Source organism: Phoenix dactylifera, chromosome 5 (genome assembly GCF_051530095.1).
Source record: "Phoenix dactylifera cultivar Ajwa chromosome 5, Ajwa_hap1_PhDact_Kaust_v1.1, whole genome shotgun sequence".
NCBI classification, from domain to species: Eukaryota; Viridiplantae; Streptophyta; class Magnoliopsida; order Arecales; family Arecaceae; genus Phoenix; species Phoenix dactylifera.
Window position 1 is genome coordinate 28,227,075 of NC_143194.1, and position 26,665 is coordinate 28,253,739.

General features: G+C 39.9%; 2 protein-coding genes and 2 long non-coding RNA genes across 5 annotated transcripts; 1 reads left to right on the forward strand and 3 right to left on the reverse strand.

Moving 5' to 3' along the window:
• Positions 1-3,000: 3,000 nt before the first annotated feature.
• On the reverse strand, positions 3,001-19,619 carry LOC103696131 (ERAD-associated E3 ubiquitin-protein ligase component HRD3-like). Of its 2 annotated transcripts, XM_039128983.3 has the most exons (6): positions 19,042-19,618; positions 18,418-18,909; positions 12,919-13,134; positions 7,167-7,490; positions 4,349-4,591; positions 3,001-3,512 (listed from the first exon to the last, which is right to left on the reverse strand). In XM_039128983.3, the coding sequence occupies exons 1-6, from the start codon at positions 19,588-19,590 to the stop codon at positions 3,321-3,323; spliced, it is 2,016 nt and encodes a 671-aa protein (XP_038984911.2). In that variant the 5' UTR covers positions 19,591-19,618; the 3' UTR covers positions 3,001-3,320. The 2 variants fall into 2 exon arrangements, with proteins under 2 accessions (XP_038984911.2, XP_088578259.1); XM_088722133.2 differs by lacking the exon at positions 7,167-7,490 and having other exon boundaries at positions 19,042-19,619.
• LOC148703527 (uncharacterized) lies at positions 5,187-7,154 on the reverse strand. The gene is made up of 2 exons (XR_015987245.1): positions 6,785-7,154; positions 5,187-5,752 (listed from the first exon to the last, which is right to left on the reverse strand). It is a non-coding gene; the product is annotated as an uncharacterized LOC148703527 (long non-coding RNA).
• A 1,591-nt stretch (positions 19,620-21,210) lies between the features above and the next one.
• LOC149753531 (uncharacterized) lies at positions 21,211-23,239 on the forward strand. The gene is made up of 2 exons (XR_016413268.1): positions 21,211-21,549; positions 21,649-23,239. It is a non-coding gene; the product is annotated as an uncharacterized LOC149753531 (long non-coding RNA).
• LOC103696132 (leucoanthocyanidin reductase-like) lies at positions 22,500-26,428 on the reverse strand. Its single transcript, XM_008777667.6, has 5 exons — positions 26,157-26,428; positions 25,940-26,080; positions 25,551-25,788; positions 23,476-23,679; positions 22,500-23,029 (listed from the first exon to the last, which is right to left on the reverse strand). The coding sequence occupies exons 1-5, from the start codon at positions 26,343-26,345 to the stop codon at positions 22,779-22,781; spliced, it is 1,023 nt and encodes a 340-aa protein (XP_008775889.1). The 5' UTR covers positions 26,346-26,428; the 3' UTR covers positions 22,500-22,778.
• Between the last annotated feature and the right edge of the window lie 237 nt (positions 26,429-26,665).

The following is a 26,665-nucleotide window of genomic DNA, read 5'->3' on the forward strand; positions in this document are numbered from 1 at the left end:
AGAGTAAAATAATCCCACATCGGCTGTAATTAATACCGGATGGGAATCAGGTTATGGATTGGCTTCTTATTTTTTATATTTTCTTGCTTCGAAAAATATCATAAAAAGTTATTTTATTTTTGATAAATCTAGAGAACGCCTATTCCGACTCACCCTAGTAGATGTCTTCGTTAGGCCCTGCCGGGTTTATCCCATCAATTTTTTGTGCTCATATGCGAGGGAGCCATCCACAACCAATTACTTCAATATTATTTCAGCCGCGGCGGTAGGGGAGAAGGAAGGCGTAGGGCTCACACAAGTAAGTGCAGGACCCCCTACGGGCCTTTCTGAAGTGTGGCACAGCCAGGGAGGTAGGGGGGAGTGTGAAGCCTAGAGAGGCGGAAGCGGCAAATCGCTTCTAACGAGTTCCCCAACACTTAGCTTAGTAGCTTAACTCTTTATACTGGCGTGGCGCTGCTGGATGCTTCTGATCAATAGGAATAGGAGGAAAAAGAAAAGCTTATGATGTGCATCTATTGGAGTCGATCATTTCCAAGATCTAATTCCAGTTTCTTATTATGTAGTGGAAACGCCTCACAATCTTCAGAGAAGCAAGCTAATTATGACGAAGATAGATGGGTTTCCAGAGAAGCAAGCTAATTATGCAAATTGTTTTACTTTCCCATGGACCCGTAAGCTCGGTATGGATCCAAAGATACATCGAAACTACTTGGTTTTGATGGCAGTGCAGCCGACGATGGGAGATGCGGAGGTGTATGTTTTGTTATCAAAAACTATGAGTCCAGACTAGTACCGGTGGGGGGTCAACGGATTTTCGATGCTTCGGTGGTGTATGCTGAGCTCAGAGTTGCCTGGAAGGGTATATTCTTTGCCCAGCGGACATTGAATGCAGATCGGCTTATCCTTGAGAGAGACTGGGCGACAGTGATCGATTAGGTCCGGGGTCGGAGTCATGCAGGTGAGGGTAGGCCACTACTTCTCGACATTCGCAGACTCCTGCAAGAGTGTGTCACCCACCATGCCACATACATATACAAAGAAGCAAATAGTGCAGCTGGTTGAAACAACGAGAGAAGCCGGAAAAGCGAAACTCGGGGAGCCCTCAGAACCTCAACCAGTTTCGTCAAAAGAAAAAGGAAAAGCACCTATCCAGGAGGAAAAAGAAGAGGCCGGGTCAAAAGGAGGAGGTCAATCTATCTTCACAGAGCAAACCGTCGGTTAATCCTCCAAAAATCTATCTTCAAAAAAAAATGGGATATCGAGGATTAGGACTTTACAGTAAAATGAGAGCCATTCAGCCAGAGTAGAGTCTCTCGTACTACAGTGCAGGAAGTTAGCTCGGTGCCATATTGATGGTAAGATCTTTTTTTCTATTTGATATGAGATAGAAGGAAAAACGAGCTGGCAAAAAAAATTGAATTAGGAAACGCTAACTGTCCATTCCCAACACTCAATAGGATGACAAACGCACGGAAGGGTCATCAGTCCAACAGTGTCTGTTCCACCAGAGCTCTCAGCTAGAATAGTCCATAATGCGGGAAGGCGATCAAAGACCGTTCGAAGTGCTTTAGCGGCTTCAAGTTGACGAAACCTCTTTTTTTGCATACATCAAACTTTCCTTTGAAGGAGACTGGCCTGAGTTGCCTTCTATGAAGCCCACCATTCCGGAGGCTTCGAATGGATGGAGCATGACAAGGTGCTGGACTTTTTATCTGCTTTGTTGTTTTCTGATTTTGTTGGCCGCATCCACACCCTAGGATGTGAATCGCCGTTGTACCAACAAAAAAAAAAAGGCCTAAATCTAATTAGGAATCCATATACTATGCTATAGTTTTACTCTTTTATCCATCGTATTTTTGAAAAAACTCATCAATTGTTATATCATCAATTATTTGTTGAATAGTTTTAAATACACCAAGAATCGAGCTTTTCAAATCATGTTACCCGCTTGAAACCTATTAGGCTTGGAGCCAACCCACAATTGCCAATCCAAGTCAGGAGGCATTTAGATCCAACCCAACGCAATGGTAACCTAAGAAGGTTCTATTTTTTCTGGTTTGAGCCAAGTTGAGCTAACCTATTAGACCAATCAGATCTTTTAAAAATAGTTCGTCATCTTTTGCTATTTATTTTTCAAGAACAGCGATGGTTTAAGTCCGGCCATATCAAGATGACCAAATCGGGATGCACTTGTCATGCAGAGTACATTAAGCCAAGGGACAATCAGGTCTGTGGATGCATCCCAGTCAAGAAGTGTCAAATCCGTATATTTTCAGCATATATTCGGCACGTCTAGATTTCAAATGTTAGTATTCTAAGGTAAATCAACCAAAATATAACATGACAACTTTCTAATTTTTCCTGAACATAGACGCTAATGGGAGAAATGTTGGCATCTTGACCTCAGATTAAACCAATCTTCTTCACCTCGGTATAAACCGAAATGAACAACTTCAGCAAAAGACGAGTAGCCGATCTACACATGCTAATAATAACCGACAATTATGACAACGGGCAGTTATGGCAGCACTGCTATCAGCGCATGATCAACGTCGTATGCTGCTCACGTAGAATGTTTTCCATGCCATAAACATACAGCTAGCCATTAACACACGATGCATCAAATCAGATAACCATACAATTGCCTACTCTATAAAAAAAGGATACAGTTGACTACCCTATAAAAAAGAGGGAGACTGAAGGTTCTCAGGCAAGCTTATTCAAAGAACTCTACTCCACTAAGAATTCTTCCTTTCATATTATTGCCTCTCTATTCTCACTTAGGAATCGGAGGATTCCCAGCCGAAAACTTTCCAACAAGTGAGCTTCTTGCAAGCTATTCTTGGAAGAAATCAACTCTTCCACACCTCAACCGCCTCATTCGGCTCGATTCTCACTGACCTTGGAGTTAGCCGGAGGCAACAGACGCTATAATGGCATTGCTTATTTGAATATTAGCATTAGGTCGGATTTAAGAAAATTCAGAGATTACCAGGGAAATAACATAATGGGTTGTGGGTATTGTTCAATGAAATCGTATAGCTTTTGTCTTAAAAAAATACAAAATATTATCCACCATGAGCTGTGGATATCTCTTCTAGCAGTCAGTATGTAGCACCTCCCCCATCCATTTACTCCAGTATGGTAATGTTATAAAGGAACATTTGCATATCAAGTTGAGAGAGATTGCGACCTTTTTCTGTGAACCCAACTGAATTAGCCATGCAATGAACTTACCATTTTAACAGGCACTGACTTCTTATCGAAGTTTGCAGGCTGCACAACAGGAAGCTGACTTCAATGATTTTCCCTCCCCTGCGTTAGTTGGGCGCACCATCAGGCTGAAGAGGGTGCACTACAGCATGCCGTCTTTGCCGTTCACGGAGGTAAAGGACAGCCAGGAGGCATGCAAAGAGGGTCAATATAGTTGCATTGCCTTCATCCATGAGTACTTCCTCTACCCATGCCTCAATTCTTGGAAAAATCTCAGGGAGTGAATCAATCAACTTAACCTGAAACACATAATAGAAATTCCTGAATTTGTCTACAAGAACAGAGAAAACAGCCCTCAAAGCACAAGATACACCGCATACTTTTTTTTAAAAAAAAGGCTACAACAGATGCAGATCAGCACTGCTTTTTGGCAGATAATAAAATAATTAAAATGAAAGATTGAAAGGTATATAAAGGCATTTTGTCTCAGCAAGTGAACAGCTTTTTTGATTCTAAAACTATTGGTTAGTTCCAACTGAAAAGTGATGCGAACCTCAACCACTAAAGAAACGACGTTAACAGCAGTGCCAAAATGACCAAATACTCATACATGAAACTATGCAATGTGGCACTTTTCCAGCACGCATCTCTTGTGTGAAACAGAATATTCTGCACTACATGAGAGGGCACAATATGACAACTCAGAGTTGCATTGTTGAATTACATTTCTTTGACATTTAATTATCTTGCCAAAGGCCCATACAAAGTGGACAACTCAGAGTTGCATTGTTGAAACGCTCAGAACTTCCACGTCTGAAGCCAGCCTGAGCATGTCATAAGAGTGATAAAATAAGGTCATTAAGATTTTAGTTCCAATTAGCCATAGTTGGTCTATCAAAGTCCAAACCTCAAACAATGGTAAGTTTCTTCAGTGAAATATAGTCCTAGTATTCTTAAGCTGCCGCAAAGGACAGTTACATACTACTACTTCTTAATCGAACAAACTGAAGACGCCTTTGTGCTAATTTTAGAAAAAGCCTTTTTAAAGCCATATCCAGATAACCAATGGTATCAGCCATTGACTTTAACAGCTGCTTGCACATTAGGGGTTAAAAGATGAAAGAAAACAATTTACCAGGAGGCTGTCAGCATGGTTCTTTCGTATCCACAAGCTCGTAAGTGCCAAAGTAACAGGCAACTTTGCTGCAGGATCAATCTCAAGGGCTTGATCATAATACCGTTTTGCCAAATGAAGATCCAAAGGAAGTCCTTGGCCATGCTCGTGCATGTATCCAAGATTGAACATTGCCTGAGCATTGGACTGTGATTGAGCATGCATGTATGCTTCCGCTGCACGTTCATAGTCTCTCTCAGTGCCCTGCAACAACAAAAAACAGCAATCAGAGATGAAGGTCTGTCGAATATCTGATAACAAGTCAGTAGTATATCTTTTGCACATCCCACTAGGTTCTTCTGATTATAGAATGGATAAATATAGTGCTTGTCTTATATTCAAGAATGGAAGTGCTCTGTCAACAGACAGCTTTTCAATGAATCTGGTATTGTTATAACAAGAATCAGTTTTGCTTAGAATTGGCAATAGTTTACAGCTAAATAACAAAAAGCAAGTCTCAGGCATGGTTGGAAAATAGTAAACTGAGGTAGCTGAAAATGGCCTTGGACCCAACCAAGCGAGGCTTGTCAACCATTTCCTGCATGTCTAAGAGCAGGCCATTGGGCAGCAATTAAGGCGGAGTCTGAGTTAGACATAGCCATTGTTATTACATTTTACTATTCATGATCTGGATCTTACAATCCAAATCAAAATGGCCCTAAATGATATGGATCCCATCCTTGGATTAGGATCAGTTTAGGATCACAAGATTTAGATCCATATAATGGAGTATACGTTTCTTTGGATCAAAGGATCCAACTGATTGTGTTATTTGCATATCAAATCATGAGTAGGTCCATTTTCTACAATTTCTTTGACCATGTAGTTCTTAAATTACATATCACTAATAAATCTTACATGTAGAATTAGCAAGTCTGTTGCTGGAGTTCATTCATAGAGTTAAAAATAAGATGCAAGCTTCTGCATTGTTTTACAGCCATATGTTAAAGTTTTATCTTTGTTTATTCTAAAAAATTATACATAAAAGGATAATCAAATAGAGAGCTAGTATATAAAAATCTTGATAACCAAATAGAACGTATGTTCATTAGAAATACTATATATGGGCCTAAATTGGTGAAAAATAGACTTGCATGTATACTTTTTATTCTCCATTCATCCACTTCATAGTCGACTCATATGTCAATTTTCACATTCTTTTATATTTAGGAATTTCTGAAAGAATTCAGATAAAAAATCGTACGATCTACAAGTATATCTGATCAAATTAGACAACTCAGTCCCAATCTTAACAACATTGGATGTAGCTCATTAAGCTTATCTCCAATCAGGAAGCGTTATTGATGCCTAAGAGAAATTGTTTGTATATTGACCTTTAGCATTAAAATCAAGCATGAGGATGGCCTATGACTAGAGGTGATCACGGGCCTTCTGGCCCGCCCAGCCCGCCCGGCCCGGCCCGAAAATTTTCGGGCTTGGGCATTGAAAAAGCGCCCATGGGTCGGGCCTGGGCAGGAAAAGCGGCCCGACCAAAAAAATCGGGCCGGGCCTGGAAACTTTTAAAAATGGCCCGGTTCGGCCCGGCCCGACCATAAAACATTAATATAATATATTAAATTTTTTTTTTTGAGAAACCCTAGACTAAAGTCCTAAACCAAACCCACCCACCCACCCCCCTCGCTGAGAGCCGCCGCACCCCCCCTCCTTCCCTCGCTGAGAGCCGCCGCACCCCCCCCCCCCCCCCCGCTGAGAGCCGCCGCACCCCCCCTCCCTCGCTGAGAGCCGCCGCACCAGGAGGAGTAGCGAGCGACGATAGCGGTCGACGACAACGACGAGGCGGTGATCGCCGCGCTCCGCGCCTCCCGCTCCAACATCGTCTCCATTCTCCGTGCCTCCACCCGCAAGGACAAAGGCCTCGCCGCCGTGGACGCCCGCCTCTCCCTCGGCCTCGACTCCCTGGACGCGGTCACCGAGGCGGTGGCACCGCTCGCAGGCCATGGCCACCAAGGTCCTCCACGCCCGCATCAACCGCGCCGTCCCCCCTTATCTCGACTTCGTCGACTGCGTGGACCGCCTCCGCGAGACCATCGCCGCCGTGACGGCCGGGTGCGAGCCGGCAGTCCTCCTCCTCTTCGAGCTCGATCCCGGCTACGAGGTGCAGGATGGAAGAGAGAGAGAGAGAGAGAGAGAGAGAGGTGGGGGGGGGAGGGAGGTGGGTGTCGGGTCGGGCCTGTCGGGTCGGGTGTCGGGTCGGGCCTCTCGGGTCGGGCCCGTCGGGTCGGGCCTGGGACCAGATTTATAAGGTTGGGTCGGGCCTGGACAAAAATTTAAGCCCGACAGTCGGGCCGGGCCGGGTCTGGGCATAGCCATCGGGCCTAATTTCTGCTGTAGAGCCCGGCCCGAGCCCGGCCCGAGCCCGGTTTTGATCAGCTCTACCTATGACCAAAAGTACACTTCCAAGTCTGGGCCATGACGCACACAAGCAACCAAAATAAATGTGAAAATTAATTATAAAGTATCTACCATTCCTCAGCTAATCGGATCTGACAAAAGTGGTTCCGGTATAGCACCCATTCAGATGATGATATATACACAAGAAGCCTGTTTAAAATATTGTTAAACTATTGATACTGCCATTCACGTTTATTCAACTGTATCATGTCTTCGAAGCATGTACATAGAAATGCATTTATGCACAGTTGAAATAAGCAATTCGGAGCTAACAAAGATATGTCAAGTGAATTGAACAATTTACTCAGACTATTTTAGGACACCAGCCAAGTATATAATCTAATAATCATTATCAAACAATACATACCCGGCCATAGTAGTAAGCATCCCCAATCAACAAAGCAGCATGTTCATTACCCTGCTCTGATGCTTGCCACCACAGAGAATGCGCACGAAGATGCCTCTCCGTGTCTGTGCAAAAGCCAGATTCTCCCATGCACATGCTTTGTTCCCCATATTTATCAAGGAGCCATGCAGCGTTGCTTTGTGCCACCTCATATCCCAGCTCTGCCATTCTAGAATATAGAAAGAGTGCTTTTCCCACATCACCTTTCAAGTAGGACTCTAACGCCCATCTTGACAAGGAACTCCAAGGTCCCCTCTCCGCTACTGTTTTGTACAATAGTGTAGCCTGAACCCAGAAGGAAGAAACAAATCAATAATATAGTACATTAAATCAAGAGAACATACCACACAACTGTAATTAGCAGTTGGGGATAACGGTACCTTGACACAAGTCAATATCTTTAATTGTAAGAATGCTACATGAATAATGGATAATTAAAATAATGGAGTGAAAAATGATTGAGAAATAAGAAAATATTTTGTGTTCTAACTTATTTTTCCTGTCTAATTATATCAAAAGCTTTACAAATTGGATTTAAGGAGTTGGATGCATGACATAATCAATTTTGTACTCTTTTCAGACAGATGACATAATAAGAGACTCCAAGTCTTCATGATTCTTCAAACCAAGTCACTTCAGTGCAACAATTACAAATGGCAGCAAGTTATTGCAGCAGATGTTGTATTTGGAAAATAATATGACGATGTCATTGCACAAGGCAATTAGCTGCTGGCATAACCTTTCATTTAAAACAGTTACTAAAGGAGACACCTTTCCTCCTCCATAGGTGATTCCAGCACATGCATTAGGAAGATCAAGTCAACTCGGTTCCTTGAAGTGCCTTAATGATGTATGTTAAGTTCTTAACTAACCAAATCCTAGATTTAAATCTAACTCTTTGTTAAAAAGAAAAGTGAACAGTAAAAGGCGGCCATGCACCTAAAAAATTAATAGTAACAATAACTGTTCAGAGCTTGAATTGGCAACATATTTTTAACAAATAAATCCCCAACTTGATTTGCACCTCTGATTCAACTAAACAAATCCTAGCCCTCAAACTAAATTTATGACAAATGTTCTTTTTTAAAAAAATGATATTATATACCTAATCATGTCTTGGCATTTTAACTTGCTCAAAAAAATGATACATTTAAAACATGCATCACAACGATACACCAAACTATATATTATCTAGTTGAAAAGGACACATAGATAGTCACAACACCAAAACATATAGCTGCATTCAGTTCGAAGATAAGGGGAAAAAAACAGAAATTAAATTCTAAACCTAAAGACTCATCTAATACTGAGCTACAAACCAACCTACGATACGTCTTATGGGATCAAAATTTCAGGTCATATGCATACAAGTTCCTAAAAAAGTATTTGATCTCATTTATTCAACAATTTAGGCCACAGAGAAAAGACAATATGAATAACTATGTTACATCAGAAATCAAGGATCATTCCTAGTAGTAGAGTTGGCCTTAGAAAGAACAAACCTAGATTGAATTGTTATTATACCGGAGACCTTATTTTTCGTGCATGCAAAAGTTTGTTCCTAAGAGCAAAGGGAAAGTGTGCTGGGAGCTTTTTTCGAACATCAAATTCAATGTCATCCTTGCTGTAAAATGCAAATCTAAAAGACTCTGTTCCACTGTCTGCTTGCTCCTTTGCTCATTTCTTGCTCTATGAAGATATGTATTATCCAGTTGTTTCACACTTTCAGTTTGATGGAAATGTCTAACAATTGAAGGGAGAAAAAAAAAAGAAAAAATAGATTGTTTTTCCATTGTTTTTGAAGGTCTCCTACCTATACATCAACTTGGCACAAAAAATAGACATTATCACTTGTGCTAATACTGACTATAGCGCAGCAGCGGTCAAAGGTTCCTTGCGGCACAGTAAGGGAGAATGGCAACAATGGAAGTACCAGCCCAGAAGGCTTTGCAATGGTCGATCCAAGCAACAGAGGGCTGAATATGCATGAGAGTTCATATATGAAAGTGTTGTTGATCCACAGCCCTCCAATCAATGGGTACTGTTGCTGGAAATTGGATCCGGAGAACGCTGATAGTGTTAGGGGAAAAACTAAGTTATCCCAGAACGACCTGCGGGCGCCCGACCAGGAGGCGCCCGACCTGCAGGCGCCCGACCTAAAGGCAACTAGCTCGGCTCGGCGCCCGACCAGATGCCGGACTCCGGGATGCCCCGTCATGGCATTCGACCTCGGTCTGATCTCCTTCGGGAGCCCTCAGAAACCTAACCTCACCACTCACCCACTAACGTCACGCCCTTCCGTAGTTCAGTCAGAGACCATACCCTACTTCGCCGTCAGCAATTAATGCGCATGGCCTGTTCTAATCTCCGGCTCACTCAACCATTAAAGCGTATGGCCTCTGTTGATCTTCGGTTCACTCAACCATTAAAGCGTATGACCTCTGCTGATCTCCGGTTCGCTCAACAATCAATGCGCTCGTTATCTACGGATCTCCAGCCCTCCACGGTAGGCAGTTGAACTACTTCGCCACGTCTGATCAGCCACGACGACTCACTGACTCCAGTTTGATCTCCCACGACACTATATTAATGCACACGATCATGTTCAATTATGACCAAAAAAGAACCATTCGCCCTGTCACTTCACAGATAACACAATCCCCCTCTACAAAAGGGAAACCCCTCCACCTTGGAGGAGGTTGAACTCTAAAACCCAGAAAAACATCTCCCCTCTCCTCTTACATATTAGCCCCCTCTGACTTAAGCATCGGAGGGCCGGCGCCGGAAGCCCCAGCCACCGGCTTGTTGCAGGTCTCCCGGAGAACGCCGCCCGTCGACGGACCGCCCCCTCCTGCCGTTCCAGCACCGGAGCTCCTCCTTCTCAGCCGACGACCGCCCCCGGGTCCAATTTCCAGCAACAGGTTCAAAGAGCAAGTTAAAGCCTAAAATCTGCTTAAACAGTTTAGTTTTAGTTTAATATTGACTCTTGAGGCTTTTGTATTTAATTGTGTGCAGCAGCAGCTTAAGAAGTATTTTTCAATAAAAAATGGGTAATTACTGTCAGCACTCTCATGCTACAGTTCAGTGAATAATGGCCATTTTCTTTTAGATAATAGTGATGCCCTTTTAGTTGAATCCCCAGATTGTCGAAGTCAACGACTCCAAAATATAAAAGGACAGGGGCTGGCTGGCTTCAGAAGTGGAAAAAAAAAAACTAAAATAGGTGTCCAAAGCATTGTACACAACATGTCATTAAGTTCTTTTTTTTTTAAAAAAAAAAGGCCTGGTATGGCTACCCTTCCCAATCTTCTTTAATTCTTCTTATTTTCATGTTTCTTCTTCTCTCTTCAACTATATTTCTGCATTCTTATTATTTTCCACTTGAACTCTTCTTATTTGCTGGCTTATTTGCAGAATATAAAATCTCATATGTTGAAGCCTCTTCCATCTCAATATCATTTATTAATTGACTGCTGTTATATCCTCCTTAGTATCTGCCAGTTCTATATTGCAATCAAGCTTGATCTGATCTGAAATACTCTTTTCACTTCTAATCTCCTTGAACCTAAACATTGATTTCTGTCCTTTAAGTTTACCTCATTTGACATTCTTAGTCCCTCGAAATCTTTGCCACAGTTTGACAGCCTCCCACTTATCTAGGACATCTACATGAGCTCTCTTTTCTCCTTAAGTTAGGAACCTAATCAGATCCGTTCTTTTCCCAGTTTAAGACATCAAGCACTTAATTTTAATCAAGCCTTAATAAATTTTCCTCTTTTTGGCCTGCCATTGCTTATATGCATTAGGTCCAGCATCACCATGATCTAGACAACTTAAGACATGTATGCATCAAAATACAGTACACTCAAATACTTGTAAACCACAGATCATAATGGTATATTATATCATGCCACAGAATCCATCCATTTTTGGCCAAAATTGTTGCAATAGTTGGACACTTGGACCTGCTGAAGCTGTCAAAACTAAAACCTCGGCCAAAAGCAAAACTAAGTTTTTGGAACATGTAGTATATAAATACGGCAATCATATACGATGCCACATCTCACACACAGATGTTAAGACTTCAAAAACCAGAAACAAGCTCTTGAAACTTTAGCTAGCAATTGATTGCTTTTTCAGGTGTCACCCAACAACAAAACTTCAGGACCTCAATGACATCGCATTTAGTGAATAGTTAAACCCATAATCATGACTGCACATGACAATAAAGAAATTACTATAATTTTGATGAATTAACTGGGTTTTTTTGACAAAATCGTTCCACCAAGTATCCATCACTCTATCCCCTAATTCTATAATTTGAACAAACTCCAGTATGTGATGTATGTGGCATACTGTTTCAAACTCATACAAGATGTTGAAACAAACATTGTCCAATATGATCCAAACTGGTTCATCCAACCAATATGTTCACTTGACACAGGAAGGTTATGATATAATGATATTGTGTATTTAAATTTTAACTACAGCTTTCAAGGAAGCAACTCACACTTGGTTAACACTTCCAGTGTTTCAAGTGTTGCCTAAGTCTATACCTGGCACAGGTTGGGATAACATCTATTAATTATGTTTTTCTTAATATTTTTAACTAAAAAATCATGATAAGCGAATTTTTTTATTTTTTCTCTTAGCATGGCACATCACAGGCCCTGCCAGTTGGTTCAACATTCATCTATGATCACTTCGTGAACCAAAGTAAAGCATGAGTTTGACACTGCTACAAGTTAAACATACTTTTTTCTTTCAAAAATGGTGGGTTTACATGTTATCTGGCTGGTTCAGCTTACTCTGTCAAGCAGTTGTTACCGCCAAAAAGGCTTGATGCTAGACTAGATCAAATGCAATGCTCAAACCCAGACGTCTGGCCTTGTCTTAAGGGCAGAAGCAGGAGAAAAGAGTAGGATAGATTGAAACAAAAGGAAATAAATAATCTAGTAAGATAGGCTGAGCATGTAAAATATCTAAAAAATTTAATATATATATATATATATATATATATATACTATGAAAAATTAGCAAAATTTTTAAACAAGGCTAGAGTAAAGCCACCTCATACTGCATAAGGTGTGTCAGACATACATAATAATCTTTTAAGTTAAACAAGGTTTGCGCTAGAGCAAGAAGAAATGTAGCCTAACTACAAAGCATGTAAATATAAATAAAAAAAAAAACTACAAAGAATGTAAGAAAAGCAGAATAAAAGTGGATGGAGATGCGGATGGAATAGAAGATCATGCCAAATATCTAAAAGTATCACCTAGTATACTGCTGTCAAGCAAATTGACTTTAAACCTCAAATTATCAAACATTAGTTTCACATTAGGCAGCAAGCCAACTCAGAATGAAACTGTAAAATATCAAATGCACATTACAGTAAAACAGTATTTTATAAAACAATACAAAAATCAAGAAACTTCACTTTGAACTGGCATATATAGTATTATATACTGTGAGAAAAGCTGAATATATTTTTATTGAGAAAATCATGGTGGGAAAAAAGGGTTAGGGATGGTTTAAGGCTACAGGCATTAGCAAGCTAGTTGCATATGAACAATCATGATGTCTCCTTGCTTCAGAACATGGAAAACACGTACATATTTCAAAGTGAGATCAGTGTATGGGAATGAAAAATAGAAGCAACTAATGCACGAAACAATAAATAATCATTAGTGTGGTTTAGAAAGAAAAATACCATCTGAAGATTCTTCTTAAAGCCAATGCCTTTTTGGAACAACTTTGCCACTTGGTAGAGAGCCTTTGGCTGACCAGCATTAGCTGCAGTAAGGAAAAGCTTGCAGGCCAATGTCACATCCTTTTTTACACCCATACCCTTAAGATACAAAACACCTAGGTTATAATGTCCTCCAGGCTCCTTATTTTCAGCGGCTTTCTCAAAATATTCTCTTGCCTGTGAGTGACATTAAGAGCTGAACCATAAGTATTTCAAAATAATCAGCAAGCTACCTTGATTGCAGGACAAGTATTTTAATACACATAACTATATAGTACATGGAGCAAGTATGAAGCATGGATACAGTAGCAGTATTTGATGCCAATACATACCAAATACCAAGAGTATAAGTTCAGGTACGTCCGTATGTGTCATATACTTCTTACAAGTATCCGTTTATAAAATGGAAAATTGGTCAAAGATACAGTGGAGATACATTCTAGGTACCTCTCAAACACTTCTTGGATACTTTTTCATGTTATTCTATTCACTTATGGGTCAAGTTGGTCATGCAGGCAACATTTGGATCCACACTCATTTAAGATAAATAAAACCCCCATTAGTCTTCATCATTATGTGTTCCTTAATTGAGAGCCATGGAGAGCTTAAAAGAGAGAAGGACGACCTAGAAGTTAGAGTTGATAAACTAGAAATATTTATAATAAAAATATAACTACATATGCACATAGTTGTATCCTTACCACATTCATGTTCTTTTTCATGATTCCATCCCCTTTTCATATCGACGCTTCATATATGATCAATCATAAAAGCCCATGTATTTCAATTCCTTATCTCATTGTTTGTAATGGTTTATGTAATCTGGAAAATGTAATGCTCTTTTTTTTGAACTGCTGACTAATTTATCAAACTCTAATTGTGTCGAACAGAATATTGCCAAATCAAAAACTAACTGTTATAAATGATGCAATTTCACTGAACATGGAACCTACTATTTAGAAATGCTACAGCTAAGTAAGCTTGCATTTACTTATGAACTATGCAAATTTTCTCACGTCTTCAATCCCAGTTTTCTAAACATTCCCCTTATTTAGATCCTCTCTCGCAAATTTACCCACTCTCCTAACCAAGTACCCTCTAATATCTGCATATGATTATACCATCCAAGTTATAATTTCATCATTTTATTCTTTATGGTTGTCACATGTAACATTTCTTTTTCATGCCACTAGTTAAGCTTTCTCTCATGTATGAGAGGTTCCCGTTCTAACTAAATATTTGAATCATCATATTCCAAAGCTCATTATATGAGTAGGAGTCATGTTATAGCCCAAAAATTCAGCTATTGAATTATTATTAGCCTCTCAGTTGTCCTATTAAAATCTTTGCTCAAGTCGAACAAGCATGTGGCAATCATATAACAAATCAGGAGGAACATCAATTATCCATCCATCATTTCTTATTCAATTGGATATAGCTTCTCCTACTCTCCATCATGATGTATACTTGACCAAGTAATTAGAGTTGTCATCCTAGAGGATCACTAGGCCGTCAACTTTGATTAAATATCAACTTGCATAACCGTGACAAATGATATCAAACCTTGTCCTGAATATTTGGACCTAGCTTTATGAGCCTTCCTCACCAACAATACATATGACATTTACCTACGATATTTTTCATTTAAGGTTCCTGCTTTATAACTGATCAGCAATCTAACTTTAACACTATACCTTTGCCAAGCCTGGGACCAGCATCAGTAGAGTACCTCAATTTTGCATTCCATAAACTATTCCTCATATAATTAGATCATTTTCATTTGAAACAGTAGCTTTCCCATTTAATGCAAGTTTTTATGTAATAAGAAGGAAACATTGATTGCCTCTTAAGACACGTGACATATTTCAGTGCTTTTAAAATAAACAATAGAAGTGATGTCATACAGAATCGGACAAAAAATACAAAATTCTTTTGAAAGAAAGAAGCTGCCTCTCGCATATTATATATAAGGTTAAGCTAAGGCTAATCCAAGGTTTTCATCTCGGTTCGGATCTCAATTTGCATCGCTATAAGGCATCAATCAATATAGCATATACAAATCATCAGCCTTTCAAATGATCAAATACCAAACATCAATGCATTAGTAATTTTATTAATGTTGATTTCACTAAATCTGTTGATATTTGGATATCCAAGTTCCAATAATGTCAGCTAAGGTCCTGGAATATCTTGGGCCCTTTCCATATTTTCTCAGCTTACCATCTCGATAAAGATAAACCAACATCCAGTTCGTCTCGGTATTGGCCACCAAACGACATGGCCATGATAAAAGCCTGGGGTAATCTAAGATAGAAATTACAGGATATCTTAAATTACAAAAAGTTTGCCACTTATAATAATAACCAGAACATCGACTTATATACTAAAGATAAACCAAAAACTATTAAATCTTTTTTTTTTGGAGATAACCCATAGGTCTTGAATTATAAGATAAAAATGGTGGAAGGAAGAATCTCTTAGTACTGCTCGATACTATAAATAAATATATCAGCTGGTGAGAAGAAAGAAACGAAATAACAAACAAGAAGTAGAATAAACAAGATGTAATTTGGTACGATCCTCCAACCACAATACAAAAATTTTAGGAAGGTTCATAAGAATGCATTAGAAAACCTACAGCTACTATCCATTAGTTATAATGTTAGCTGCAACCGAGTTCGTCGCAGCATGTTCATTGATAATAATTACCATTGAAAAACCTGACATCTCTTTGTATGTAAAGCATGCTTTCCAACAACAACACATAAAATTAATGGCCAAACTTTCAACAATTAAACTCCAAATGTGTGAAACATCATTAAAAAAAAAAGAGAGAGAAAAATTTTAGTCAAAGTTCGCCGTCTTGGTACCGGACCCTATACCAGTGCCACACTAGTACAATATTGGTACAGTACAATACGAAATTTTTTTGGCATACCGAATGCCGATATGCAATCCGTACCGGTACCGAACCGGAATGGTACAGTACGCCGCATACCGCCCGGTTCGGGCCGGTACGACAAACCTTGGCTTTAGTACTATATGACATTGAAAGAGTAATGTTGGCCATACAAAGGTAATGACATAAATCCTTCATGAGAAAATAAATAAAGTAGAAAATGCATCACAAAAGCATTATTCTGCGGTTTAACAAGAATTCTCTCAGAGGCAATATTGAAAATCAATAGTGGATCCTCCAAATCAGATTCATGCCATTAATTATGATGTATGCCACTTGACATGCCTAAAATCCAGAAATCATATTTTTTTGCTGGTCTCTAATCTAAGTAACAAGAAGATGCAGAAATGGACGGCTTTAATATGATATGATTTTTAACTACAATCATAGTTTTGGTGGTATGATACAATATTTTGCTATTATCTAGGCATCAAAATCTTTCAATCTTTATGCACGTTAAGATAAGTAAATCATGACTGACAAAATGGATTTTCAATTCATATACCCTATCATGTACTTTAGAATGCTAGCATAGATGGTATTCTTCATTTTTTCACATCCAGATGATGCATAGGCCAGAGATTATCAAGATATACGGAGTTTTGGTTTCTAGATACTTTTAAAGGTGTTGAATCTGTAGATCAAAATCCATGACACAAATCTTCAATTTTCGTGGCCCATTAATTTCAAAGCTGTCAAATATTTTACCAAATATTTAGCACAAACTATATGCTCCAACTCTGTATAAATTAATATATACGGTAAGGCTTTGGCATAGTGCTCCTTAATTTTTCATGCCCTTTTTTTGACACTTTGCATTATCATCTATCCATCATGAAATGAATAACCAAGATAATTGTTCGCTGACCGGAAGTGGCCAGTCCAGGAATGAATGGCAAGTACTGTAAATAAGGAAAGTAATGGGCCATTATTTGTAGCAAGAGGGAGAAAGATCTTTATCTCCATCTTAGATCATAGCCCTGATTTGGAGAAGAGCGAGATGGCCACCACCACCTCTCCGAACCCTATCTCTTCTTCATAGCTTCACCACTCCGCTGCTGCAGCTCTTCCAATCCCATATTCTCCTTCCCTTTCTCCCCTACATCAGAAGCATTCTATTCCTTTCGTTACCGCTGCTACCCCACCAGCTTCATCGTTGGAGAACCACCAGCTCTGCCACATCTCTCTCTCTCTCCATGTCAGTACCAGGTTATGATGCAACATCTGTCTCTTTCCTTCTTGCGCATTTAGCAACACTCCTTCATGACAATCATGGACTTGGAAGGGAGAAAATTTCAAATGTTTCAGCTGATAAAGTGTATGTTCCCTTTTTTTTCCTTATTTTATCCAAGAATTAAGATGAATAGTTTTAATGAATAAAAAGCAACAAAAAAGCAAGACAGCACAACCAACATAATAGTTTTAATGAATAAAAAGCAACAAAAAAGCATGACAGCACAACCAACATATCTAAGCATTACTATAAGCAGCAAGCATTCTGTAATGTCAGCCCTTTTACTTTGCTCGATGCTAAAAGAACTTTGCTAATAAAAGATTCCCCTTCAACAATATCATCTTCCATGTCATCGTAATAGGACAACTAAACAGACATTTGACCTTATGAAATTTTTCCCATCAAATTTTTCTAAACATAGATCCCCATAACCCAATCCCATGTTCTGAACTAATTAAAAAATCAGTTGAATAGTGTTGATCGTAATCCCCCCCTCCCTTCCTTCCTCTCTTTCTCTCTCTTTTCCTCCACTTCTCCATCTCCCCCGCCCTTGCTTATGTTTCGGATTGGGAGGCGGAACCATGCCGATCGCCCCTGATATGACTCGATACGCCCCGAACGAGGCAATTCGAGATGGCGCTACCAACCTTGCCTACAACAATACTTTTAAATTTCTAGAAGGCCCTCTCAAATATTAAAAATCCCCTAAAGTGATATATGTCCACTCATCTTTTTCTTCATTTTTTTTAAAAAATAACCATCATAAACGTTCTTTAAATTATATATGAAAGCATATGACTGTAAGTATGAAACTTCCCTTATGAAACTTAATAATAACCACGTTCCTCTCAATCCCCTCTAGAAATATTCAATTTTTCCAATTGAAAACTGCATTCAAAAAGCATTAATCCAAGGAGTTTCTTGATCCTTATAAATAATAATTTCCAGTCAATGAATTAAATCTCATCCTCCGTGTTCAACGCATAATCTGAAATTTTACCTTCCATCTCCAATGCATGTGAGGCATATACCGGTCTTATAGTACCTTACTACTCCATAAATCACGTTTAGATATGTTAAATTTGTCTGTCCACCTAAGTGTTCAATAAATCCAAGTCAGGAAAATAAACACAAAAGGGTAAAATACTGTTGTGTTTTTACATCCAGTATAATTGTGTTGTCAAATATTCTGCTTTAATTATACTAACCACTAAATACTGTCCTGCAAAACTTTTGTGGCTCGCTAACTAGCAACGGAAGAACTTACTTTGGTGAAGTTTTTCTTCTCTACTCCATAGCCTTTGACATAGAGATACCCCAGTCCATTGTACGCTGAATAATACTGCTGCCTGGATGCGAGCGTGAGCCATTCAAAAGCCTTTGTATAATTCCTCTCAACTCCAGCACCTCTTGCATAGATCTCCCCAAGCAGCTCCATGGCCCTCGGGTCCCTCTTCTCCACAGCCTTAGAGAACCAATACACCGCCTTGGCGTAATCGGGCCTCAACCCTCTGAGCCCATAGTAATACAGCACACCCATCGCGTACATCGCAGCAGCGTTGCCCTTGTGCGCCTGGTACTCCGTGATCTGGACGCCCTCATCGTCCTCTCCCCGGGACTTCCTAAGTGCCTCCTTGTTCTCCTCGGTCCCGCTGTGGATCCGGACGGGCTCGATCACCGGCGGCTCCTTCGAGATCAAGAAGCTCGCAACCGCCGCCTCCGCCAGCTCCGCATAGAGCGCCACCGCCTTGTCGTACAACTGCACAGGCGCACGAGATTGGATGATAATTAAAGAAAGATTAGGGTTCTTGGGAGTTGGAAAAAATGATTGGATTTTTACAGGGAATTTGGGAAAAAAAGTGTAGTTTTAGAGGGTTTTGGGAGCGCTCACGTCCTGGCGGAAGTAGGTATAGGCAAGGACCATCTTGGACTGCATGTTGCCGGCCTCGGCGGCGAAGTGATGGTAGAGGAAGGATCTGGGGCGGCTCTGGGGGCGGGCGAGGCCGGTGCCGAAGAGGAAGGCGAGGGCGGACTGGGCGTGGCGGTGGCCGGCGGAGGCGGCGGCCTCTATGTCAGAGGAGGCGGAGTCCAAGGCGTCGGGGTCACCGGAGGAGGCGGCGGAGATCATGGCGCGCATGCCGGAGATATAGAGGTCCTCGCGGGGGTCGTCAGAGGAGGACGAGTTGGATGAAGAAGAGGAGGTCTCGAAGACGGGGCGCCAGGAGCCAGGGTCGCGGTCTTCATCGTCGTCGGAGGCGGAACCGGGGTCGTCAAAATCATCCCAGTCGGGGGAGTCGTCCGGGGGTTCGGAATCCGGGGAATCCTTGAGGTCGTCTTTGGTGATAACGAGGACGAAGGGGCGGAGGGAGGAGGTGATGGGGAGGAGAGCGAGGAGAAGGAGAAGAGAGAGGGCGGAAAGGGTCCACCGCCGGCGAGGCATCGTGGAGTCATGGGAGGGTCCAGCGCGAGGAAATAAATAAATAATAGTTTTCATTGTAATTTCAATAAATATTTGAAATCACGTATATGCCCTTCTACTGTATTTTCATATTTTTATCAATAATTTTTAAGACTTAAATAAGTTGGGTTGACCGACCTATGGGTCGGGTCGAAGACTCGAAGTCTCAATTTAGACCCGTTCTATTTTTCGATTTGAATTTAAATTTATTAATTTTTGATTCAACTCCACCCAATTCAAATTTGGATTGTCCATTTTGGCCCCGTAGGCCCATGGCCTTCAGGCCACAAGGGATTACATAGACTTTCTGGCCACAGGAGGTGTAGTGATTGTGACTACTAAACTACGATTTGACCCAATTATATTTATTTTTTTATTACAATGGAGGTAAATGCGGCAAATAAAATTAAAAAAAAAAAAAAGCTCACCAATGACGCAAGTATAGTTGTTTGGGAGAGCTGTTAATCATAGAGCTTTTTGAATTAAATTTTTATAAAAAGCTGTTTGTTGTTTGGTAACTATATGTCTAAAGTGTTGTGCCACTTTAATATATGTTTGATAAATAAACTATCAAAGTACTTTTGGTATGGCAAAATGACCATAAAAAACATTGCATAGTATTATACAACAGAACATAATAAAATATAATATGTATTAATACATAAATATATAATATAGTATAATATTACTGTAATATAATATAATATTATTATAATATAGTAATATAATCTTATATATTATATCATAATAATTTAATATAATATTAAATTATTTAACATAATATATCAATATATTATGATATTATATTATATTTATAGTATAATACAATGTGAAGATATAAAATATTATAATTATTAGCATAAATTAATTTTTCATAATATAAAAAATTTTTTGGTTAAACAATTATTGTGTAATTGTTATATTTTATTACGAGTATTTTGGTCAAAAAAACAGCTTTATGGAAAAGCTAAAACAGTTTTTTGAAATTTTTACCAAACACTCTTATTTCATCTAAAAGTGCTTTTGGCCCTTCCAAAGCTCCCCCAAACGGGGCCTTAGTTTTTTCGTACAAAGACACCGGAGGGCCGTGACCCAATCGCTTTTTCTTTTTTTTTTATTTATTTTGTTGGGTGCAATGGCGGCTCCCAAATAATGAATATAAATACAGCCAACAAAGTCAGAAAACAATAGGCTACAAAAAAGGCCTGGTATAGACTCACTGTCCAGCCAGATAAACTCACCAGAGAGATGGGCTGCAAAGAAAGCAACTCAATCAGCAGTCTGTTTGCCTCTCTGTAAACGTGTGAGTCATGGTAGAAATGGCACTCTTTCAGCAATCTGCAAATCTCATGGATCAACGGCGGATCCTCAACTGTGCATTCTCAACCCTGGATCCATTTAACCACCATGACTAAATCTCTGTCAAAAATAATGCGGTTTACACCCAGCATTCTTCTCGCATAGCAGAAATCCTTTCAAGCTGCTCTAAGTTTGGCATATACCATAGACGAGTTCAAGTTCCGCTGACCTTCCGCCGTAACTAGTATGACGTTATGGTTTCATATGGTGAAACCACGCCACTGCATCTCCTGCCATCAGCCACACTACCATCCCTTTTTCAATCATCATTGCTTCAGCCATTTGTCGGTCCGACTCTTCTCTCAATCCTCTCCACTTGCGGTTTACCCATGCGACGACCATCCTTTACGATAATACACTGACACCCACTGCCCGCCGTCATCGTTCTCTCCTCCTCCACCTACTCTTGTTGGTCTCCACAGGTGAGGAGAAAAGAAGAAGAGAGCCGACAACGCTTCCTTCCCCTCCTGCCCCTCGACCCTAGATTCCTCCCTCCCCTCCCCCTCCCCCTCCCCTCAAACTCAATTCCCTCCCCTGCTACTCTTCCTTTGGAATTCCCATTGCGAGATTCCCCTTCGAGCGGTGAGCGGTTCTTTTTCCTTTCCTTCTGCTCTTTTTCTTCTAATTCCAAGATTTGCTTCATTTATTATTTATTTATTTATTTATTATTTTTTTTGCTAGGACGGGCGATTCATATCTGAGAACGAATACACCCAATAATGCTTTCGCTGCCAACTTTTTCCTCCAAATTATCCACGATTTTCCCTCTCTAGAAAGATAGGGGCCGCAGAGTTTACTTCGCTGTTCCTCTTCCCCCCTCTCCCAAATTGAGGGACTCGAGAACTTTGCCCTAACGGTTAGATTAATCCATGGGGCAGGCCAAGGCGAAGACGAGATGAGTCGGATTTAAATGGAGCTTTCTCCCAAGGTTTGTTACGTTCGGACCCTGATTCTATGTACCATAAGCTCTCTCTCTCTCTCTCTCTCGCTCGCTCTCTCCACCCTTTTTTCCCCTCTTAACTTTTGTTTTTATTTTTCTGTTTGATCTTCTCGAATGCTTTGGGTTTTTGATTTTTTTTTTTTTTTATCATTGTTTCATTTACCAGCATGACCTAAACTGAAATTTGGATTAAATTCGGGTTATACATGAATCCGACCCAACCTAAATAACTTATCGGACCAAAAATTATAGCCGTAAATTCGATTCAATTTTTTATGATCTAAAATTAAAATTTGAATAAAAAAATGAATTGGATCGATGTCATGACTCAATCCAATGCGACCTATTTGTATCTTTTTAATAAAAATATGGATACCAAACATAATTATTTATATTTTTTTAGACCGATACAAAATAAATATTAAATATATTTATATCTATTAAATATAAATTAAATGTCAGTTATATTCATTCTTTTCCTACCCAAACACAAATATAACTAGATATTATTTACATATAAATTATTTTTTTAATAAAATTTAATAATAATAACTAACAAAAGCATGCCAGCCTAAATGGAAACTCTAATAAATTCTCGGAATCCAACTTTATTAGGATACAGAAATATTGTGCAACATAGTTTTGGCTTATTGAATAGCTACAAACTCCACTGATACGCTGGCCAAATAGGCCCACAGATATAACAAATCGAGCTAAATGACATGTTGTCATAAGAAAAGGAACTCTAATGCTCTTACCATCAGCTAGGGAACAGAGGATGTCTTGGACGCTTTTTTTTTTTTTTTGGTGGTAAAGGCGGCAGTTTATATAGCTCTAATGTAAGTACATTCTGCCAATGTCTTGGACGCTTTCAAGCACAAGTTGGTGCAACGGGCACCCTGTCCACCATAGAATTGGGTGAGGTGATCATATTGCCTTGCTTGAGTACTAGGTTTGCTGCATGGTCATCGAAGCATTCGTCAATGGTTCGAAATGAGATGTCTGGATAGAGGCTGGCAGCTTCCACATCGTTGCACCCATCGATTGAGAAATTGATTTGGCAGCCATTAATGAATATATCATGCGTCAAAGCAGCAACTATACTTGCTGGAACGCAATTCGCTGCAACCAAACCAACAAAATAAGGTGAATAGAATGTGATTTGGTTAGTCTTGGGAATTAATAGATGTGTTAATATTATATCAGGATTTTTAAGCAAGGGGTGTTATTTAGCTATCTTCTTATAAGAACCATTATATAAGATGAATAATTAATGGTCAATATTTGCCCCTTCAAATAGCCATACAAGCAAATAATACTATTATTTGTCTACTATTGTGCATCATTTTCCATTATAAGGGCTAGTAGTGGTTGTCAATAAGAGCTGCCATTTCATTTTCAGATAAATCTAGTCTAATTCATCCTCGGATCATTGGTATAGGTATCAAATAACTTTATCGACTGAGCTAGTTGGCATCCTTAGTCAGAGTTTGCATTGCAAAAACTTAAACGGTGCTATAAAAATTTGGATTCGAGTAGATGGAAAAGGTTTGAAGTTTGCTTCCAACCTTCTGCCATGGCAAGCAAGTCCTCCTCGGCTAAGGTAATTCTCGGTAGGGTCCGTCCAATCTTAGTCTCCCACAAAGCAGCCATTTCATTCAAGCTAAGAACATTGCAAGTTGGGCGGAAATGAACGGTTTTGTTGAGAGTGCGGAAATCATATGCTGCTTTAATTGTGAACTTGCCAATGTCACTCCCGGCAACAAAAAAAGCTGCAGCACAAACAAAAGTTAAGGAAATTCAGTGAGGTTTCAATTATATTTTCCCACAAAATTGTTCTATTTCTCTCAAGAAGAAGAATAAAAAGTACGGGAGGTTTCCACCCAAGCCTAAGACTTGCAGATTCCTGACATTTTATGTTTTATCCCTGTAGCTACGATCTTGATTGAGATAAAGCCCTACACTAGCAAGCAAAATATATCAATAAAAAATAGAAGGAATGCATAAATTATGTAGGCGGACCTGCTACAGGATTGGTTTATCATCAAACATATATTGTGCTCGTGCTTTATGTTGGCAATATTTCTATACGAGAATCTATGCAGGTGTGTGTTTAGTTCCACATCAGCTGTGCACTGATAGAACTTGGATATTTATATATAGCCAACGAATCCAATCTATAGCATATATAGACTAAAGGATACTACAGCATGAATCCTTTTAGGGTTAACCACGGGCTAATCATAATATTTGTAATTGAATTTAGATCTTTAATTTGACGAGGATGCGAAGATTCATGTGGGTATATGTTTAGTTTCACATCGGTTATGCACCAAGTAGATTTTAAATATTTATATTAGATCAGAAAATTCAAATAATATCTTTTAGCTAATATTTTTTGGATGGGACTCTAAGTCACTACCTTATATAACTTGTAGCAATGTGAGTCATACATATATACAGGCATGCATACATACCTACAAACATATATACATACAAATGTATGCATGTATGTATACATACATGAAAGACATAATATAACTATTGATTTTATTGTTTTTGGCTATGTTATTTTTATCTTATCTCTCCTCCTTTTTCAGTAATGGTTTTTACATGGTTGAAACTCCACTAGTCCATTATATTGCTGCTAAACAATTTTTCTTTTAATATACATTACAATCATGGAATAAATAACAATTGTTTAACGGTTCGTGAGGGATTATACTGTCTGCAATATAATAAATATTTAAATTAGAATTATTATATGCGCATCATTATTTTATAGTTATTGTTGACTTGTTGTATGACGAGAGTGATGGTTAATTATTATTTGAAATAGACACAATTCTTTGTATTACAGTGATCCTTCTTCTTTTTTTAAGTTCAAATCTAACTGTCACCTCAAAGCTATATTATATTATGTGAACGATGACGTACTGCAAAAGGATTGCAGTTAAGAAATCATTTTGGTGATCCCGTTTGGATCACCAAACGCCACCATAGTATAAGAAATGCTACAATTACCCAAAATCTTATATAGTAAAGTTACATATATAAATGATGCATAATTTACTTACTCATCTTCTAATTGGCAATTTGAAGATCTAGCAGGTATTCACTGCGGTGAGTGAGCTTACAAATCATTTGTGTAACTTTTTTTTCATATGAGATCTAATTTTCTGGCGTTACATGGACAACTCATAACAATGTTTAGGATTTTTCCCCCCCAAGAAGAATTCGAAACTCATGACCGGTCCAAAAGAGGAGCGGCATCCTACGTCGGCATCTGAGAAGGGCTTTTGAGTAAAATAACTAGGGGAAAGTGGGAAAGTTAATGACCGGTCCATTTTTTAACCGAATCTAGTCCACTTCCTCTTAATAATGCATGATTATGAATCGTGGTGCGAATCTAGTCCACTTCCTTTCTTTTTACGTCTATCTCTTTGTTGTTATTTGTCAGGTGAAGTTTTTTATCTGTGAAGCCTATGGACAACAAAAGAAATATATTAAGCTGCGTCCAGCCACGAGTACCTACGACTCGATTCCAAGAAAGAGAAAGGTACAACAGGAAGGTGATATGGTCCAGGATTTTTGTTTTTTTCTCCTTGGCTTCGAAACAAAAAAATATAGTCTGAAGAGGTACCCTTAACGTTGCCGTCCCCATAGATCTGGAACCGATCCAGTGGCGGAGTAACCTCCGAAGGGTGGATATTATCATGGTAAGGCCACCCGGCAATGGAGTTGCAGCAGATGTAGGTGTAGGGTATCCCCATGGCCTCGATGGCACGGCGGACGGTCCTCTTTTCCTTGTAGAAAGTGAGACCAGGCTCCACAGGGTTAGCCTTGTCGATGTCGTGCCCAAACTCCGATGGCAGAAATCTCTGCAACGAAACGTCGTACTTCTTAAAAGAAAAAAGAAAGCACCAGCTGCAGACCATTGATGGGTACGAAAGAAGCTATGTCGACGTACGTTGAATATAAACGTACGGACTTAAATGGTTATGAATATATAGTTGGAGTCATGCATGCTACCTTGACGGTACCGACAGCCTTGATGGAGTCGAGCAGGTTGAGCTGGTCGAGAATTTGAGAGCCACCCATCACGGAAATAACCACCTCTATGCCTTCCTCTCTCAGCGTCCTCTCCAAGAGGTCCTTATCACTTGCGGATCCCTGAAAGGTTCATGGCCAGTTCAAAAAGTGCGTCTCCGGAGCACGGTTATAACCAAAGCAAGCAGTAGGGTTTCACCTCGACGACGATGGCGCCTTTCGCGCGGAGAGCATGGACGGTGGCCGCCCTTGCAGGGCACGCCGAGCCCGGTCGGATGAGGACGTAGGTGGCGCGGCCGCTTTCGAGGCATGCGTCCGCCACGAAGCGGCCGATGTAGCCGGTCGCGCCTATGACGAGGGCGGTGCCGTTGCTGCCGGCAAACTCCATGGGGTCAGCTTTTCGAGGGCCTGACAGAAAAAGACAGGGATATATGTTATAAGAAATGGTTCGACTCCGATGAATCGGGGTGCGTCGGTTTGGAACAATTTATATAGTAGTGTACCGGACCATACGGTCAAGCCACCAAACACCTTTCGGGCTGGAGGGGTCCGGATCACCTTTGAATGGCCGAGGGAGTGTTAGTTGGGCTCCTGTTCTTCCGGTTAGTCGGTTAGATGGAGTGGGAGACCGGTAGGAACATCACGGGTCAAACTAAGGGCGGGAGTGGATTGAATTATATTTATTCGGATTCTCGCATATGAATGTAT

What these genes read in the sequence shown, in the direction of transcription:
- LOC103696131 (XM_039128983.3), bottom strand. Translation starts at nt 19,590, where the DNA reads ATGCCTCGCCGGCGGTGGACCCTTTCCGCCCTCTCTCTTCTCCTTCTC. An exon ending in ATACCTACTTCCGCCAGGAC is followed by an intron (nt 18,910 to 19,041) that starts GTGAGCGCTCCC and finishes GCGCCTGTGCAG; the next exon opens with TTGTACGACAAGGCGGTGGC. An exon ending in ACCATGCTGACAGCCTCCTG is followed by an intron (nt 3,513 to 4,348) that starts GTAAATTGTTTT and finishes TATGTGTTTCAG; the next exon opens with GTTAAGTTGATTGATTCACT.
- LOC103696132 (XM_008777667.6), bottom strand. Translation starts at nt 26,345, where the DNA reads ATGGAGTTTGCCGGCAGCAACGGCACCGCCCTCGTCATAGGCGCGACC. An exon ending in AAGGCGCCATCGTCGTCGAG is followed by an intron (nt 26,081 to 26,156) that starts GTGAAACCCTAC and finishes TGAACCTTTCAG; the next exon opens with GGATCCGCAAGTGATAAGGA. An exon ending in AGGCTGTCGGTACCGTCAAG is followed by an intron (nt 25,789 to 25,939) that starts GTAGCATGCATG and finishes GTTTCGTTGCAG; the next exon opens with AGATTTCTGCCATCGGAGTT.